This window comes from Fopius arisanus, unplaced genomic scaffold, assembly GCF_000806365.1.
Source record: "Fopius arisanus strain USDA-PBARC FA_bdor unplaced genomic scaffold, ASM80636v1 scaffold00001, whole genome shotgun sequence".
Classification (NCBI taxonomy): domain Eukaryota; kingdom Metazoa; phylum Arthropoda; class Insecta; order Hymenoptera; family Braconidae; genus Fopius; species Fopius arisanus.
The window spans coordinates 1,217,388-1,235,590 of NW_011887740.1; the positions used below are offsets into that span (position 1 = coordinate 1,217,388).

The 18,203-nt window shown below is 40.0% G+C and overlaps 2 protein-coding genes across 4 annotated transcripts in view; one reads left to right on the forward strand and one right to left on the reverse strand.

Annotated features, from left to right (window-relative positions):
• Positions 1-5,785, forward strand: part of LOC105269685 (paired mesoderm homeobox protein 2A) — a 16,240-nt gene extending 10,455 nt beyond the window's left edge. Inside the window, exon 3 of the mRNA XM_011310169.1 lies at positions 4,080-5,785. Within this exon, the coding sequence (XP_011308471.1) occupies positions 4,080-4,487 (408 nt within the window). The 3' untranslated portion in view covers positions 4,488-5,785. The remainder of the gene's footprint in view (positions 1-4,079) is intronic.
• On the reverse strand, positions 5,656-17,493 carry Mlp84B (Muscle LIM protein at 84B). Of its 3 annotated transcripts, none has more exons than XM_011309880.1 (9): positions 17,338-17,493; positions 15,379-15,504; positions 14,354-14,513; positions 10,829-10,955; positions 9,703-9,799; positions 8,220-8,307; positions 6,872-7,168; positions 6,393-6,713; positions 5,656-6,154 (listed from the first exon to the last, which is right to left on the reverse strand). In XM_011309880.1, exons 2-9 carry the CDS (start codon positions 15,491-15,493, stop codon positions 5,878-5,880), a joined length of 1,482 nt encoding a protein of 493 aa, XP_011308182.1. In that variant the 5' UTR covers positions 15,494-15,504; positions 17,338-17,493; the 3' UTR covers positions 5,656-5,877. The 3 variants fall into 3 exon arrangements, with proteins under 3 accessions (XP_011308182.1, XP_011308266.1, XP_011308345.1); XM_011309964.1 differs by lacking the exons at positions 8,220-8,307; positions 9,703-9,799 and adding exons at positions 8,527-8,611; positions 9,297-9,393 and having other exon boundaries at positions 17,338-17,490; XM_011310043.1 differs by lacking the exons at positions 5,656-6,154; positions 6,393-6,713; positions 9,703-9,799 and adding an exon at positions 9,260-9,393 and having other exon boundaries at positions 7,082-7,168; positions 17,338-17,477.
• Between the last annotated feature and the right edge of the window lie 710 nt (positions 17,494-18,203).

Consider the following 18,203-nt stretch of genomic DNA (forward strand, 5'->3'; position numbering starts at 1 on the left):
AAAAATTTTAATAAAAAAAATACATTTTTTTAAAAATATATTTTGATATGCATAGTTCAGTTATGCGCCAAAAAAAGCTGCCAAAAAACGTTACATGATTTTTTTTTAATGGGATTGCTTTTGAATTATCGTTAGATTTCCGATGGTGCTTATTGGGGCAATTTGATTTCTGATAATTAGGTTGATAGAAGATTTAAGGGCTTTCGGTGATTGATATAAGATTACATATTAATCTAATAAATTAACATTGAAGGAGAATCGGGTAGGAAAATGATGAATTTAATCGGTGGATAAGCTCGAGAAGTTGATTAATTCCAAATTCGATTCGCAATAATTTCGTAATTAATGTAATAACTGTCTTACAAATTTTTTACAGTAACAGGTAGATACTCAATGACTCTCAGTCATTGAACTCCCACTCGCAGTGAATAACTCGTATCGATTAATTTCTCATGCAGAAATTCGACGATAAAAAATTCAGTTCTCATTTAAAATACTGTTCATTCAAGAAAATTATTAATTCACTCGATAAAAGTGACATCTACGTCCTATTTCTCCCTCAATTACCAATAATTATCGTCAATCTCACGATTAAACATTAACAATAAATAAATCATTTCCTCATTTAAAAAAAAATCGAATCAATTTTCGTATCCAATTCTTCTCAGTTATTCCATCGGCGATTGAATAAAAAAAAATTGAAAATAGCCAAAGTGAAATAAAATTTTCACGTGTAAAAATAAAAAAAGTAACACTCAAACTAATTAATCAATCCCCAAAACTGTTAATTAAATTCGGTAAAAGTCATATCTCACAGTATTTCACCCCAACCCCCAAAAAATTCCCGTCAATCTCACAATAAAACATTAACCCCCTGCACTGGCGCTTTATCCTGCCATCAGCAATAAAGAAATAATTTTCATGCAAGAAAACGCCGTAACAAAGTAAAAGATCAGAGTGAAAAAAATGAGCACACGTTTGTTTTTCCCGGTCCTCGGGGATGCTCTCCGGGCGGGAATAATAAAACTGTGTCTGAGGACGTGAGAGAAGAACGAAAAGAGGGAAAAGAGTGGAAAAAAAAATGAGGTGGAACGGGGATGAAGGGACCGAGAGGAATGATGAAGCGCGGGGTGTAGAGGGAGGTATATGGGTGGAATGGGGGGGGGGGATGGGGGGAGATGCGGGGGGAATTGTACGTGGTAGTGGGTTATACGGGGGGGAAAATGGGGAAAGCATTCGTTTCTGGTTGGTAACGGGGGTGGCTGATACACAAGGGGGTCGTGCTAGCGAATGTGCCCGGGGTAATTGCGAGCTCCATGTAGATCCACTTACAGTGATTAAAAACTGTCCTGCCGAGGATCAGCGTGGCAACACCAATGTACCATCTCTCTTTCTCATTCAACCCGCGTGAATACACATTTTAACCCAATGTATGTGTTTTATATACCATTTGACTTTGGTAGTTGCAAGTTGTGTGGCGGCTGAATCTTTCTGGCCTCGCTGGATATTTTCAAACCAGCCCAGACACTCCAGGAGACATCACTCGTCCTGCACCCCCTCCTGGCACTTGTGATTGTTCCTACTTTGCCGTACGGAATATATGTTGGCTTAATTCAATTGCCGAGGAGACGTGCAGAGAAAAAGAGCATCTTTTATCTTCTCTCGGAGCCTTTTAATTAGGGAATTACTTTTCGAGGGTCGTGGGTACATCCTCTCAACGATTCCATGCAACTTTCTGGGAATCTTATACCAATTTTATTATCATGGAATTGGATGTTTGGCTGGTGGATGAACTTGAGCGATTCTACGTGATGAATTTAATCACCGATTTTGCCATTGATTGACTTTCTTCTAGTTGAGTTTCAGCGAGTCAAATTTTATCGTCAATTGAATCAAAGAGATAATTACTGATTTAAGTGGTGAATATGGTGTAACGAGAACCAGATCCGATCTGGAATTACTCATTTGCAATTTGTGTTGAATTTTTTTTTTTATGATTTTTTTTACATGAGTTGACTCTTTCGGTGGAAATGGCTAAAATCCTGACAAAGTCCCGGGCGTGAGCGAAATGAGAAGAAATCGGAGGTTTGAGCCTCCCCACACATGAAATCCGTGGAAAATCATTGGATAAGCCCAATGGAATTGGAAAAGCCCGGAGGTGAGGATCGAGAATGGCATACCAATGTTGAATAACCTGTGCAAAGTGCAAGCACTGTAACAGTGCAGTGGGTGGTATGGGGTGGTCCAGGGGGTGCAGATGCTCGAGAGGGGGTTTGTTTTGTTGGGATGTCGAACCACCGAGGGTTGGTCTGGTGACTAGTCAGTGTTGGGACGTATTGAGTCGTACCAGTGGCTTATACAACGTCCATTAAATATTTATCCATTCGGCGAGGGGACATCTGTCACCCCTCACCTCAACCCCCGACTAACCCTCGATTCGACGCCTTGTTACATTTTATTTAACCCGAGTGTATTTGTTCAACATTAACACCAGTGGTGCGATCAAACATCGGCACATGTTCATCTTTCTTTGGTATTTTTTGTGCGGTGAGCTCGAACTCAATCCTGGGGACAATGTTTTTATTGGCCTCTTCATGAAATCATACCCTCAATTCAACGTTCTACTTAATATCATGCATTTTGGAATCTGGATTACCAAGAGCCACGCACATGGCTCTGTTTGACTTTCACCTTAATCATTCAATTATTCGCACACATCTCATTCAAATGCCGAATCGTATTAAAGATATCTGGGTAATCGTATGCCAATCTCAATCAATCAATATTTTGAAAAAAAAAATAGATTGGGCCTTTTGTCCACGATATTTTTCCATTGGTGAATAATTCTGAACCCCTATTTTTTTTCAGCATGAAAAAGAAGGATGAAATTGAATGTGAATTTTGGGGGAAAGAGTGTAGAACATCCTTAAGACTCCTATCAGTCTCCTGATGGAGTAAAAAATGCAAGTGGACCTGATGTCGCTAATTCCCGTTTGTTCCCCGGGCATATCCAGCGTAGCTGATAAAAATCCAATAGCTGTGTTTGCCGTCCGGAAAGGGCAATCACGTTCGTCATGGTGTCCCAGCCTCCCCCGTACACCTTGCACCCCTCGGAAAATCGACGCTAGCCACCCCTTTCGGTCCACCCACTCCACCCTCTCTCTCTTCCTCATTCGCAGAAGGAGAATTCACCCTCCACCCCCTGTCCGCTCGGACAAACGCTATGAGCAAATAAATCCGCTACTTTAACATGCAGGTCACCGACGTTTCGTTTGTTTTATTTGTTAAATATTTCATTTGCCAACTAGAGCCAATTACGAGTCCAGCTTCTCTCGTTCCGGCCGAGTGAACTGCCGCCTCGACCCCTGCTTTTTTTTTTATAATTTTTTTTCCATCCGACATCATCGCAAATCCTCTTCGCTTCCTTGTTTGGTAAATAAACGATTCGAATTAAAAAAAACAACAGTCGATGAAAAATATTCTACCCTCGGTACAAAATTATCCTGTTGCCAGCTCGAAGCCTTCGAAATTTATGGTATCATTGAGTGCAGAGTTTATTTTCAGATTTCTTCTGCCGTCGTATCATTATAATTTAATAAATTGAACTTTCAAATTTTTGAATCCAGGATTACTAATTATAACCGGTGAGCAAATTTTAGTTTTTATTAAACTCGGAAAAATTATAATTGAAGTAAAAATTGAATGAGCAGCTCGATAAAAGATATTCTACTGATTGGAAGTAATCGTGTGGTTACTTTGCAGCCCGAAATTCCCGATTACATAGAAATTAATGAGTCGAGCAAGATGAAAATACGTCGTATCGGTTATTCTCTCGACTCTGATTATAATCGGATTGTGAATGCTTCGGAATGATAGACGGTTGTCGATAATTTTCATTAAACGGAATGACGAACGAGGAGCTCAGTCCACCTCCATTGAGAGTCGTGTAACCAAAGAGGGAGTTAAAATTCATGCAATTTTCAATCACGAAGCCATTCACTCGAAGTTATACTTAATTCTCCCATTAATAAACCTGATGAATTATGGAAAGCCCCTGACGAGTGATTTCTGCTCCGCAGGTGTGGTTCCAGAATCGTCGAGCGAAATTTCGAAAGCAGGAGCGTCTGGCGCAGCAGAAGACCACAGGTCAGAGTTCAGGGGTTGGTGTTGACAGTGGTGCATCGAGTCCAGTCTCCGGTAGTGTGAAAACCGAGGGAAGATCCCCGAGAAGTCCGGGTACACCACCAGATCCCTCCAACAATCACCTACCGTCCAGCGACATCAAGTCCCTCGCTAATGTGAATCTAGTCTCCATCAAACACACCAATGATAATCACGATGGACATTCACCAAATGCCCGTGGTACCATCAATGTCACCACAGCGGGGGGTGGTGGAGGGGCCTGGGGAACCTGCAGTCCTCGACCATTCACAACTACTTTACCCCCTTATCTCTTAGACCCACTAAAAACTGCAAATCTCTACTAAAAAAAATCCTTCCAAAATACAGAGGCTAACATTTTCTCGAACCAGAATATGCAGATGAAAAATCCACAGCAAACAAATTGAAATGAAATTATTTCCGCACCTGTTGATTTTCATTTCACCTCCGAAAGACAGATGTACTCCTCGTTGAAGAAGAAATGACATTGCAAATCGATTAAAATCTTCTCGGTTCTTTCAGGATGCCGTGATCACCTTCAATTCAAGAAAATTTCAAGAAAATGTTCTCCTCTGCAAAGATGTTATATATAAAAAAAAACGATGTACGTCCAATTCTCGTGTAAATAGATCTATCGACGTGCTTTGAATCGTACGAAATGTGCAGTCGAATTCCAGTAGGGGATACTCCTGAAGAAATGTTACACATAATTTGTGAGAAAAGAAGCGATACCACGTTTGGATTAACAGGGTGAAGAGGTTGACGTGATTTATAATTTGTGATGCATCGATGCAAAAAGCAACGTCCTCATAAAATGGGATGTAGAGGATTGAAGATGCCCAGTGCAGTCCTCAGATGTATTTTAAACAACGCCAAATGCGTAACTTGTCTTCGCACTTACCAATTAAGATTGAATTTCATTATTATACCATTATGTGTGACTGGAAAAAGGGATCTTGTACAGTTGTTGCTATAAATATATGAAATCAGTGTTTTACACCATTACTTCAAATGATTCCAATGGAGAAAGAACCCATTACTTTTGTTTTTAATGATATTTATTGAAAATAATCTATCGTTGTCGTTGTTACACGATTATCGCCCCTCCGTGATGACAATGGAGCGTAATTATTGATAATTCGTTGGTGTCAGCATCCGGACGAGAAGCAACAATGCTCTGCCAGGTGTTATCGAAGAAACTCCGAGCCTGACAATAGAGCAAGAAACATTGTGGACAGCTCGTTGACTCAGATGAGATGACCAGTGTGTTTATTGACAGTTGTAAAAAATAAAGTGATCGTTACCTCCTTCATTCAGGCGTTTCGTTCGTGCTTCTTATTCAAGTTGAAATAAATCTGTCGCAGTGAGAAAAAATAGTCTTCCCACTTCGCCAGAATCATTTCACCTGTATGTTCATTTCGTAAATTAAATCTTAATTGATAAAAGATAATGACATTCATATGATAACTTAAGATGATATCTTTACGTTATTGGTTTTTCCTTAAATCGATTCGCATTAAATTCGTCTCGCTCTCGAATCCACAGTGCACAGCGAGTTCATTCAACGAATTTTCATCGTTCATCGATGCCTACGTCCCACGTGGTAGATTCTTTCACTCAAACTCAAGAAACAAAACGGAGGTAGAGGGCAATGGAAATTAAAGGGTTGGGTGTGGGTTAGGAGCTAGAGGGGATAATTTTAACTGTGGGATTAATCTAGGCCATCGATAAGGTGCCGGCGCCAAGGCCAAAGCCAACTCCACGTGGACCAAAGTTTCTGCCGTAACAGCCACGACAGTAGATATCACCGTCGGGTGCATCATTCAGATTCGTCGAGTCCAGGGAACGATGGCACGAGCCACAGCTGAAGCAACGTTTGTGCCATAATCGATCCTTCGAGATCATCTGCTCGGCAGCGTACACTGGATAACCGCAACGGGCACAGCCATGGCCGTCTGCACTTCTTGCCCCAACTTGGGGTTTAGAATCAATGCTGTGGAAGTAAAAAATACTGCAACTGATTTTATTTACGTCGGAGATAAATCCATACCGCGTATCAAAAGCCACTAGCACTTTGAAAAGATACTAAAAATAATTCGAGTATCTTTTTGACAACATTTTTTCATCAAACGAGTCATTCTATTAAATGAAACACAACACTTTTGATACAAATTTTGATACGGTGTGAATTTTTATTTATATATTTTTTATCTAATTAAAGCGGTACTTACTAGGACGGTGCATGCTCGCTGTCGGTGGAGACAAGAGTAGGAGTGTGACCAAAGCCAAAACCTTTGGGCCCAAAGAGCTTTCCATAGCAGGCACGACAGTGGATTTCCTTGTCAGGCCCATCGCAGGCTAGCATTGAATCAAGTGGGCGATGGCATTCAGCGCAATTGAAACACTTTTTGTGCCACATTGTGCCTTTGGCGAGCTGTTGCTCAGCTGCGAAGACCATTCCACCGCAGCGGGGACAGCCTTGTCCAGCTGGTGCCTTGATTGATGTCGTATCGGGATTATAGAAGGGCCTTGATGACGAGATTTGGTCTTCCCTGCGAAACGATTCTTCTCATTATTTAATTGTATGAATCACATCACCAAAGGGCATTTCTCGATTCAATTAATGTAATGAAAGCTGCGAGGAAATTTCTGGAAATACTTTGAGTAATGGAGCTACTGCTTTAAAATTAAATCGGGGGATATATCTTACGTGAGTCCATCGGTCTGGAGGAATCCAGAGCCGCAGGCAAATCCATAACCATGTGGACCCCATCTCTTTCCATAGCAGGTCTTGCAGTAGACGTCCTTGTCGGGTCCGTCGCATGCAATGATAGAGTCTAGTGTCTTGGTGCAATCGTGACACTTGAAGCACTTTCTGTGCCATTCTCGGCCTTTAGCCAGTACTTGTTCAGCAGCGAAGACAACTCCACCGCAGCGTGGACAACCCTTCCCAGGGGGTGCTTGAATGGCTGCCGTATCGATCACCGTTGTTTTTGGAGCTGCATCGCTATTTTGGGAATAATTTTCTGTTACTCGGTGTCAATGAGCCAGGCTCATTAGTACACACTCAACAACACAAACAACTCAAGTCTAAACTACAACTATCATTTTTTAACACTGTTAACAATTTCATTAAATTTCAGACACAATGTCATATGAATTTTGAATAATGTGAGTTTCAATTCAATTTTTATTTAGGACGTTTATTAAATATCTTATTCTATTTCTTGAACACTCGAGAAACTCCTGGTTTTCGTGGTGAACGATTATTGATAGTCTAATGAATAATTTAATTTTCAGATAAATGGTAATCCAGAATTACTCGAATATTCAAGAAATCAATTGAGTAATGTACGAAGAATTTGAAAGGAGCAAATAAATCTCGAAATATCGGGCGAAAAATCAAGACCATGCAGGATGGAAACTGGGAAGTGACTCGAATATTTTTTTTATTATTTACAGGTCGGATAATTTGCGATACTTTAAAAATTTTAGGAGCACAGGAGAGGGTGAACAGCGACACCAGAAGGATTGGGAATGCCTAGGGGTTGCTGTTGCATAAAGCTGCTGTGCAGAGTAGTTTGTCTATCGACGACTTAAGATATGATTCCCGTCATAAGATGGCAAAATTAAATCTCTCAATGGTAAAAAAGAATATAAATTATTATTTATTATTTTCTCCCTCTCAATTATTTCCAGGCACGATCCCTACTCCGGACATGTGACTTATTCTTTTTGTATATTTTTAATGATTATTTTCGCTGCGAAAGATTCAATAATTTTTTTTTTACAATCAATCGTGTGTCAAACTCAAGAAGACAGTAGAAGTTCCCGTTGAAGTCGCGTACCTGGGGCTGTGGGGGAAGCGAATTCCGAGAATTCGACTATATGCGACCCTTTATATATATACTACCCTATATACTGCTAACTACCCTTATTTTTATAGTGTTTTCCCGGCCCCGCTAAAGTGTTCCCTGTATTTTCTCCCGACTGATGAGACCAACACTTTAGGATACATAAAAGGAAACGATTGAAGGCCAATAAAAGGGCCGTCGTACCCGTTGTCCTCAATGTCGCTCTGCAGGCCGATCCACATGATTCCAGCATGACCAATGCCTCGCGGACCGAATTGCTTCGGGTAGCAAGCTGTTAAGCAGATAAGCGCAAGTACTTTTAAATACCAAAAAAAAAAAAAAAATTTTGAGGCATTACAGTAAGCCGAGACAGGAATTCTCGTGTGCCCTTGAGTGTTTCTTTGTCACGTTAGACAGATACTGGCGCATGATCTCGTAAAAGGAGGATAGACAGTAGAAGAAGTAATGATTAGTTATTACTCCATAATGTAATAGTAATGGGAGAACCCACCCATTGGCGTAGCAGTCACTCTGCAGGGCACCACCACCCTGACCATATCCATAACCCTTTGGTCCAAACTTCTTGGCATAGCAGACTGGGGAGAACATGAGTTAATGCGTATTCCGTTCATTGCTGTGTATTTTTTTACCCCTCTACCATGATTATAAATCAAGCTACGACACGCCATTTTTTTTTATCACCCCCCATTTGACGGTTTGGTTTTTAATCATCCGCGGTGAGAATACATCGGACATTTTTGGGGTGATAAATGACTCGGGGGATTATAAATGGAGGTAAAAATGATTGCACTGTGAAATTTTCATGAACTCACTTGTCTAGCTGCATGAGAACCGAGTGAAATTGTGAAAGTGGACGAGTCATAATTGCGTGGATGAAGGTCTAACTTGATTAGTGTATCTAAGATTACACGGGGAATGATTTTTAGGGAAAATTTTGCGGTCTAACGACGATTAACGGACTAATCAAAAATTCAATCATTCTTGGGATTCTATTGAATTACACGACGAAGAGCGTGAAGAGAGAGATTCCCGGGTGTTTCAATTGCTCTATCTTCGGACCCTGGGATATTCTCGTTGCACTCTTGCCGATGGGCAGAATTCCAATCCGATAGTCGTATTTTCGTTGATGATATTTCGGAGGTGACTCGATATTGGCGATGTTTTAATGAAAAATGGAAAGGTGGATCAATGAACTTGGTGAATTTCTGGGATGCGTGTCGTACCTTGTTGGGATTTGTTGACAATCATGTGTTGTTTTACCTTTGCAGTAAATATCCTTGTCCGGACCCTCGCAGCAGTTGACGGAGTCTAATCTCTTGGAGCAGAAGCCACATTTAAAGCATTCCCTGTGCCACGGCTACACAACGAACACAAAAAGGATGGATTTGGTACGTTATTTTTTTTTTCTTTGGCTTTTCAATTTTTATTCAATAGATGTTAGTCACGTGGATGTCCTATCGACGGGGGTGAACAAGTCAACTCGGTTTTCAGAGAATTCATTGATCGGGGGACAAACCATTTGATTATTAACGGGGGGTGACACGGGGTAATGAATCGTGAGATTGTCAATGGTGACGAAGAAAAGATAACTCAAAGGGCTATTTTCCATTATTTCTCTGCTCATTATTTTTTTCTTTTTCATTGATTTCTCTCATCGAAATGATACCTCGGCAGTATACATCGCCATCAGGACCATCGCAATGGAGCGTTGAGTCCAGACTCCGGCCACACATTTTGCACTTGAAGCATGCCTTATGCCAGCCCTGGTCATAAGAATTCACGAGACATAATGTATGTGGGAAATACGGGGTTTAACCTTAATATTCATTAATTTATCAATCACTGTGCGTTTGTCGGGTGATTATTCAATAATATGCGAATTATCTATCGAAGATTATTCTCTGGGCGTTTGAATCGCCTGAATTTTCTTGGTATTTACTTGCACGTGTGAAATTATAAATTATTCATTATCAAACAATTTTAAACTATTTTCTGGAATAACTGGAATTAATTGATAGAAAGAGAATTCAGAATCAACTGATGGATTAGGGGAGAATAAATAAAATTTTTTACAGAATTTTGGATGAAATGCCCGGAATTGAGTGAAAGAATATAGAATTTTTTCGGATGTACTCAAGAGTCGTCATTCATTCTATTTTTATGTGATACCACTTCTGATTGTTTTTGTCAACGGAATAATCATTCATTGAAACTGGCAGTGGATGGAATTACCCAGGCAATTAGGCTTGGCCATCAAGATCTCTTTTTCTTGGCTTGAATTTATATTTTCCAAAGTGACTCACGTACCCCTCGTTATTACATCGACGATCTCCCGATATTTTTTGGCAATTGATGCCAAAGATTCGAGTCCATTTCTCGGGCCAACACCCAACGACTACTCAAAGTCATTGCACGTATGAAAATTTTCCATCAAAATTATTTCTGATACTCTCGAAAATAACGAAATTCCTTGAGCTGGGATTACGACATCTTTTTTTCATAATCCGAGGTTTCGCGTTGTTCTTGACTTTCAACCAGAAATGGAATCGCGTTATTTTTGGGTCAGATGCACTGAGAGAAAAAATTACTTTCGACCAACTGACGCACAATATTTTTTGCCATTGAGGCCGCGGGTAGAGTTTTACAACTGAGTGAGATAATGAAAATTTCTAACAGCCTATTGATGAAATATATTATAGTAGAGAAGAGTATTTGTTTACGTCAAGTAAATATTCTTTGTGAATAATAGTTCTGACTCTCAGTGAATTTTTTTTTTCTTTTTGGATACTTACTCTGCCTCTCGCAAGCATTTGCTCCGCGGCGTAGACGTATCCACCGCATCTGGGGCAACCCTCGCCCTCGGGTGCTTTGGCGATTGCACGGGGCTCCATAACGGCGTTGGTTCCTCTATATTCTCCACTAAAAATTAAATTACTCGATTACAAATGTATACCTCAGTAGGAAATTGTGATAACGAGATGAGTCGAGGTGTTCCAAATTCAATGATTTTCCTTAATAATCGATTTATCTCGACAAGTTTTTTCTCGATGGAAATTCAATTACCTAAAAATGGCACCTTAAGCTTCGACTCATCTCGATGAATCACTTCACTACTTGCACAATATAAAGATCAATCACTCAATAAATAAAAATAACAAAATTAGATAAAATTTAAGCATTTTGTGGTCTATAATTATAGCCTTATCGCTATCTGACAGAGATAGAGATTGAGAATAGAAGCAGCGTTGCGACAAATAAAAATAAACAACAAATCGGAGACATTGAGAAAAATAAAAGTTGGAGATGAGATTGAAAAAAATGTTGGAACGTGATGTCGAAGTAGAGAATGGCAGAGGAGATAGGGACAAATTGTGACCGTAAATCTTGCAGATGTGGCGATAAAGACATGATATTTTTAATTGTATAGTTGTCATCATAATTGAAATTTAATTGGGGGTTTGATCCAGTCGGAGGCATGGAGTCAAAAAAATATTTGAGAGGTGATGATAATCGAATGGTGGCAGGATTCTCGGTCACAAGTGACTCAGTTTGAATTCGCGAATATAATCTGTGTTAGGCGAATATTGGGTTAGCTATTGTTAGTTTAACCCCGACCACGCGAGTCGCTTCCGCCGAGCCCCGAGAGAACAGCCGAGAAGCACATGACAATGATTCAACAATTTTTTTTTTTTCATCTTTATACATTTTTTTTTCAATTGAGGTACATGAAGCGGACACTCAACAGCTCGATGGGCTATTCATGGGTGAAATCACTGTGTCACTCTGAATTGATATCATATGAAATCAGTTGGAAGATCATGTGAAGTCATTTGAAATAAAATATCCCAAGGTATCACTTGAAATCACTCTGAAATCCCATGAAATCAGCAGTCATTGTGTCATGTCATGATTTCATGACAACGAATAAACCCTCGGGTCTACTACTAATAAGCTGGTGATGAATGAAGATCAGGCAGATCGAGATGGAGACATGAAACGTTCATGAAGATTGAGAGAACAATCAATGTCATTCAGTTCAGTTGAGATCATTTGACAATTATTTATTTATTTATTTATTTCGAGCGAGGCGAGGCTTGCGGGCTGGACCGGCTTGGTTGGGTCCGTTATAACACCGGTTGTTAGTTGGATTAAAACAAGTGATTAGTCGGGTTAAGTCATCAAAGAAGGTTTGCCAGAATGTTTTTTCATGGGAAGTTTTCTGATATATCATTGATTTCCATTTTTTTTTATTTATCTCGATACCAATATTATTTCGCTGGGGAATTCCATCGAGTCTTCTATTAGTTTTTCCTTTGAATTTTTCAGTAAATCATCAATGGGATAAAATAATCATCAAATGATTATTTTTTGGGAACTGAAATTCCCGGGAATTTTTTCATCGAAAATTGATAACTTAATGAGAAAATCAGTGGAAAGAGGAAATTACCGTTTGATAATCCCATTGAAAATAAATTCTTCAACTTTCAATGAATTTTAAAATTCTCTTGAATCCCCAGGACAACTCGAAATTCGCGGAAAAAGCTGGTCTATTGGGAGAAAACTAATAGAATTCTCACGATTGCACAACGATTTTTATAAAATTGTTGTTAAATTCTGTACTGTTCCTTCCACATGAAAAATCGGATAAATTGAGAAAAGAGATAGAGAGATAGAGATAGATTTTCTGTTTCGTTGTTGAATAGAAAATAAAAGGCCGTGCAGGATAATTTATACGCGGGTAAGCTTTAATTTCACGCGGAATTTGCTATTATTATTCTCGGTGCTCACCATTATAATCACGAATGCGTGTGTGTGGGTGTGATTCGGATTTATCAATGGGCCTCTGGTGGTTCGAACTCGGCGGGGCTGGCGGGGGCGGGTGACGGCAATTTTTTTTTTACATTCATTCATTGTTTACTTATTTCCATCCCCGGATGGATAAACTCAGAATGAGAAAAAAAAAACAGCAATTGCGAGGATCTCTCTCGTGAAAGAAAAAAAAATCTTTCATCCGGCGAAAATAGTCGAGAGAAGCATCAACGAGACTAGTTATCCCATCGAATGACGCATCAATCAGTGTTATTAATTAATCAACCGAAATAATCGTATTGTAATAAATTGTTTTTCAAGTTGAGTAATTTTATGCATAATTTTCTTTTTTAATGTTGTACTTAATACAGCTGGTACAAATGATCCTAAAAACTAAAACTGTTTCGTTGGGGATTTTTTTTTTTCTGCTTTTCATTGTGTTTGTGTAAAATATCTATTCCCATTTTTCATTAATTAATTTCATAATTTTTTTCCGTTCATGAGAAGTGGCGGAGGAAGAGGAGAATAGAGAGATAGAGACAGAGACAGTAGTACAAATTGAAACTCGTGGAGACGTGGGGGAAAATTATTCGTACAATGGGTAAAAGAGAGATTGTTGCATGGGGGTGGGATGGGGGGGTGTGGTAATACAGTGAATACGATTTGTTCTACAAAAAGTGCACAAGAATTAAGATAAAACGAAACAATTAAACAGGCTAGCACCCGACTAGATTCATCACAATTAAATTACTTTTCACGTTTTTTCTTATTTTTTTGATTATTGTTTTTGGGCTTTCGTTAATTTGCACTCACTCGTCCCACGTGACGAGCGCTCTGAGGACGAGGAGACAGCAAACAAGTGGGGAAAAAGGGGATGGGGTAGAGGGGCATGAGGGGAGGTGATGGGGAGGTGATGGGGAGGTGATGAGAGGACAGGAAAATTTACCAACGAATTTCTAAAGATTGTTGTTCTGTTCTCCGCTGTTAGTTCAAATAATGAATTTTCCATTTCTCATTGTCATCATTCAATTAATAATTAATTAAGATAATCGGGAATCGGGAGAGTGTGAGATGCTCGTCGTGATCGAGTTTACAACCGATCAAGGGATGCCGATCGAAATTGAATAAATTAATAACGAATTTAATAGATTAATGAGTGCAATTAAATAAATAGTGATGATGTTTTTATCTTCTTGTTTAACAATGACGGGTTGGGGACATCTCTCGGACTCCGTCGCTCGGCGTAAACTCACGTCATTTGGATTCATTGTGATTTTCAAAATTTATATTTGGTTTTTAGAAATTTTGGTTTAATTCATTAAACACTTATAATGTAGTGGATATTGAATGCATGGCTCTTTTTTTTTCGGTGTATCGCGACGAGGGTATTTACAGGGGACAATTTTGGCTGTACGTCGGAAGATATATATTTTTTAAACAATAGGTAGGGGTGGGTTGGGGGTAGGTGAGGGGGTACGCAACGGGTGCGACATCCTTGCGGCACTCACTCTCTCTGCAGGTGCTCGCCCTGGTCCATGGACAGGCAGCCTGCACCTCCACCAAAACCATAACCCTTGGGGCCGAATTTCCGGGCGTGGCAGACTTTGCAGAACAGCTCCCCCTCGTGCTCAGAGCAGTTTGTTGAGTCGAGAAGCTTGCTGCACAGTCCTGCAATGTTCATTAGTTTTTTATAAATATATAATACAACAAAATTGGTATATTGTTCAATGATTACAAATGATAAGTGTGAGGATTGCAGACTCCGCTGAAGACGAGGGTTGTTACCGCACTTGTCAGAAAGTACTCTTCGCGGCACCGCAAAGTACTGAATTTTTTTATTCTTCTCATGAAATTTTTTTTTATTAAATTATAACCGGATATTGAATGCATATTATGACTTCCAATTGTAATCTTCAATGTATTTTTGGGTCTGTTAATTTCATTTGAAACTCATAATTGATTGATTGAAACTGTCGAGGTGTTTATAAAGTGATGAAGAAAATTGAAAGTATCTCTGCCGAAACTTAATTAACAATTTATTAGAGATCTCGAAACACGAGATGATCATTCCAGTATTCCGATCGGACAATAATCGGAGAGCTGTATAAATTTTTTATGAAAACATTTGATGATCCTTCAGGTTCTCTCCATTACCGAGATAATTCAATACTTCATTAGTGAATAATTAAAACGATTCACAGTGAATTAAAAAGCCCGTAATATTTTTCAATGACGAACTTTCGAGATCTGGATTTAAAGACCTGCATCCGAATAAAATTTTATTCACAAATACTGTTGCTGGTCGAGTGAATTTTATGATAATTAATGTAAAAATTTCATGTCGATATGAGAAGCATTCACTGGGCATGAAATTTCTCACTAGATGGTAGTTTCCGTGCTAGAGTTTATTTGAGAGATTTGTCTCTTTGCTACTGAATCAAAAATGGCGACGAGTTACGTCGATCTCCAGATATTTTTCATGTGGGTCGGTTAACTATTCTAATGATTCTTGCAATAAAAATGAATGGCGTACCACACTTGAAGCACATTTTGTGCCACTTGAGTCCTCCAGCGACACGTTCTTCAGCGGCATAAACTGACTTGCCGCATTTGGGGCATTTTGGGTGCTCTACTGGCTTGAAAGGCATATTCGTTTATACTGCAATGAAAGTAAAACAGATGTCACAATAATTCGGTGAGAAATCATAAAAAAATATAAATTAATAGCCGAATTTCCCGAGTGACGGGTAATTGCCCGATTACGCGCCCATTCTATTTCCGTAATTGGGATGCGATTAGCCGTCGTATAACTAATGACTCTCAGTCTATGTATAGCAAATGGGAACAGCTGAGAGACGCGATAATCGCTCGTTACACTAACATCTTAATGATAATTCTTATAATTCATCTCCCACATTCTTCCAAATAATGAGATTCTCGCAGATAGACACTCCCGGGACTCTTTACCATTAATTATCCTAATGAGTTCTTTTTTACATGCAAATGGCGAAAAACCCGCGCTCGATCCCCACGAGTATCCAATTAACTTGTTTAATTTGCCAATTAAAATTGGGGAAAATGCGCTTTTAAAATTGACAGTAAAATTACACTGGTAACGGAATATGTTCAATGAATATATTCTTATTTATTCCATGGATTACCTCCCAATTATCCGGACGAAAAAAAATATCGACAAATGAACGAAATCTCATTTGAATGTTTAATTTAACTTTTTTGTATACTACAAAGTTATCTTAGAAAAATGACATTTAAAAAAAAAATGCAAAAATTGAGTAACAGACTGGTAACACATGATAACAGATACGACTCATGTCTTGAATGATTTTTTCGGAAATATTTTCAAAACGAAAAAAGGTAGGGCAATTTTTGTAAAAAATCTACAAAAAAGTTAATAACAAAAAAAAAATTTTTTCTTTATATTTATCTAGCAAATCGGAGGAATGATAATTCTCATGAAGAAGATCTATTTCAATTCCGAAAAAAATCTACAGCCTCAGTGCACTTCCATTAGAATAAAAAAATGTTTCAAAAATCACGTCCCTCCCCCATATTCCCGCCACCACCGGAATTTTCATTTTCGGCGCCAACCAAAACCAAAATATCTATAATGGTATTCTATTTCAGAGAGCCTTCCCCATATTATCCAATCTCCCACCACCGGACCTCCAGAAATAAATAAATTCCCCGCATTATACAATAATATCTCCCCTCAACTCTCCAGAGTATAAAAAGAAGACAATTAGCAATGTTAACGTAAACAATCAAGGGAAAAAAATTGGCTCGCTGTCAGCGGTTCCCATCTATTTTCGCATCCCGTGTCCCACCGGCCTTCCGCCACGGAAATCTATTCCCCGCGAGTCACCCCCGGCGGCAAAAGTAGTCCCCGTGAAACCTCTCCTCCGAGAAAAAAAGAAGAAAATAAAAAAAAAAAAAATAGCGCGAGAGGTAACGATTCTATATCGGTTGCAGGTTGGGAGGCGTAGCCCGAGCGAGTCGCCGTATTAGGGAAGGTACGTCCTCGTAACCGCGCGGGCGCACAATTTTCCTCCCTCCATGTCCCCAGCAGCATCTTCATCTTCCGGAGCTCTCCCTTTCCCTGATGCCCTCCAGTTTCCCAGACGACACCACCGCCATTTGTCTCATCAACCCCATCCACCCCACCTCCCCGCGAATTCAGGTGGTGATACCGAATGGTAAAATCAAATTCAAAGAGTTTCCCGCATTTTCCGACGGGACCGATGCAACGAAAATCGTGGTGAAGCACTCGTCACGCCGGAGGAACGTCGAAGGAACGTCGGAAGAACGTCGGAAGAACGTCGAAAGAACGTCGGAGGAATGATACCGGAAGAATTTTTGAACTATCATCAATTGCATTATCATCCGCCAATAATTTTCCGCCTCATTTTCGATTTATCATCGTTCGAATATCGATCCCCCGCGATTATGCGAATGAATGAACTCGTGTACTCACCACTTGGTATATTGGATAATTGATAACGATATGATGATTGTTGAAAATAAAATCTATCGGGATAGAGAAGCACCTTGTTACACTCTGCACCGCACTAATACTGGATTCGAATGGCTCTTGACGCCCCGAGCTCGTCCTAGTCATACCGTGGCTTTGCACACGGCACGTGCATCGGTTTCAGGGGAAAACGTCAGTGGGTAAAGTGAGACAGGAGGATGGGAGGATAAAAGGAGGAAGGCGAACGTGCAGTGGGCAAAAAGTATGCGGAGGGTGTTCAGTGGTGATGAGGTGAGATGGGAGGAGGGCTCCTCCATTTTTTTTTTTTATATATTTCCCCACGAAGGGAGGAACATCTGAGAAACCTCGGGGCTTCCCCCTCCCAAGGGCTGGCAGTACCTTGAGGTGGTGGAGGAGAATAAAAGAGGGAAGGATGCTTTTGAGTGGGTGGTGGGAGGTGGGTGCATGGAGGAATCGGTGAGAGAGAGAGAGAGAAATTTTGAGAGAGATGGGGGGCAATGGCGGCACGCACTCATCCACTATTAATAGTTACTTGCTCAAATATCTATTTCGGGATTTTTCACTTGCTTTTTTCCCGCGGTTCGCTGGATCCCGCGCTCTCTTTCTTTGGATTTTGATGCTCCATGGGGTCGAGTGGGTGAATGGGGAGGGGGCAAGGGGATGAATGCGTCGCGTGCCGAAATGCACGTGTACTTTGGGGGTGAAATCGTCGTCGGGGGGTGCACCGGGTCTTCATTTTACCAGTTGACGGAGGGGTGGGTCGGTTTGGTATGTGTTTGGCTCTGCACTTGATTTCAGATCGATTGTTTGTTTGTTTTTGACACTAACCTGTTCATCATTCGCGCGAT

Excerpts from the sequence above, each read along its gene's own strand:
- Mlp84B (XM_011309880.1), bottom strand. The coding sequence starts at position 15,493 with ATGCCTTTCAAGCCAGTAGAGCACCCAAAATGCCCCAAATGCGGCAAG. Across the intron at positions 10,956-14,353 it reads GGCGAGCACCTGCAGAGAGA|TGGAGAATATAGAGGAACCA; the intron begins GTGAGTGCCGCA and ends TTTAATTTTTAG. Across the intron at positions 7,169-8,219 it reads AGCGACATTGAGGACAACGG|CGATGCAGCTCCAAAAACAA; the intron begins GTACGACGGCCC and ends TTCCCAAAATAG.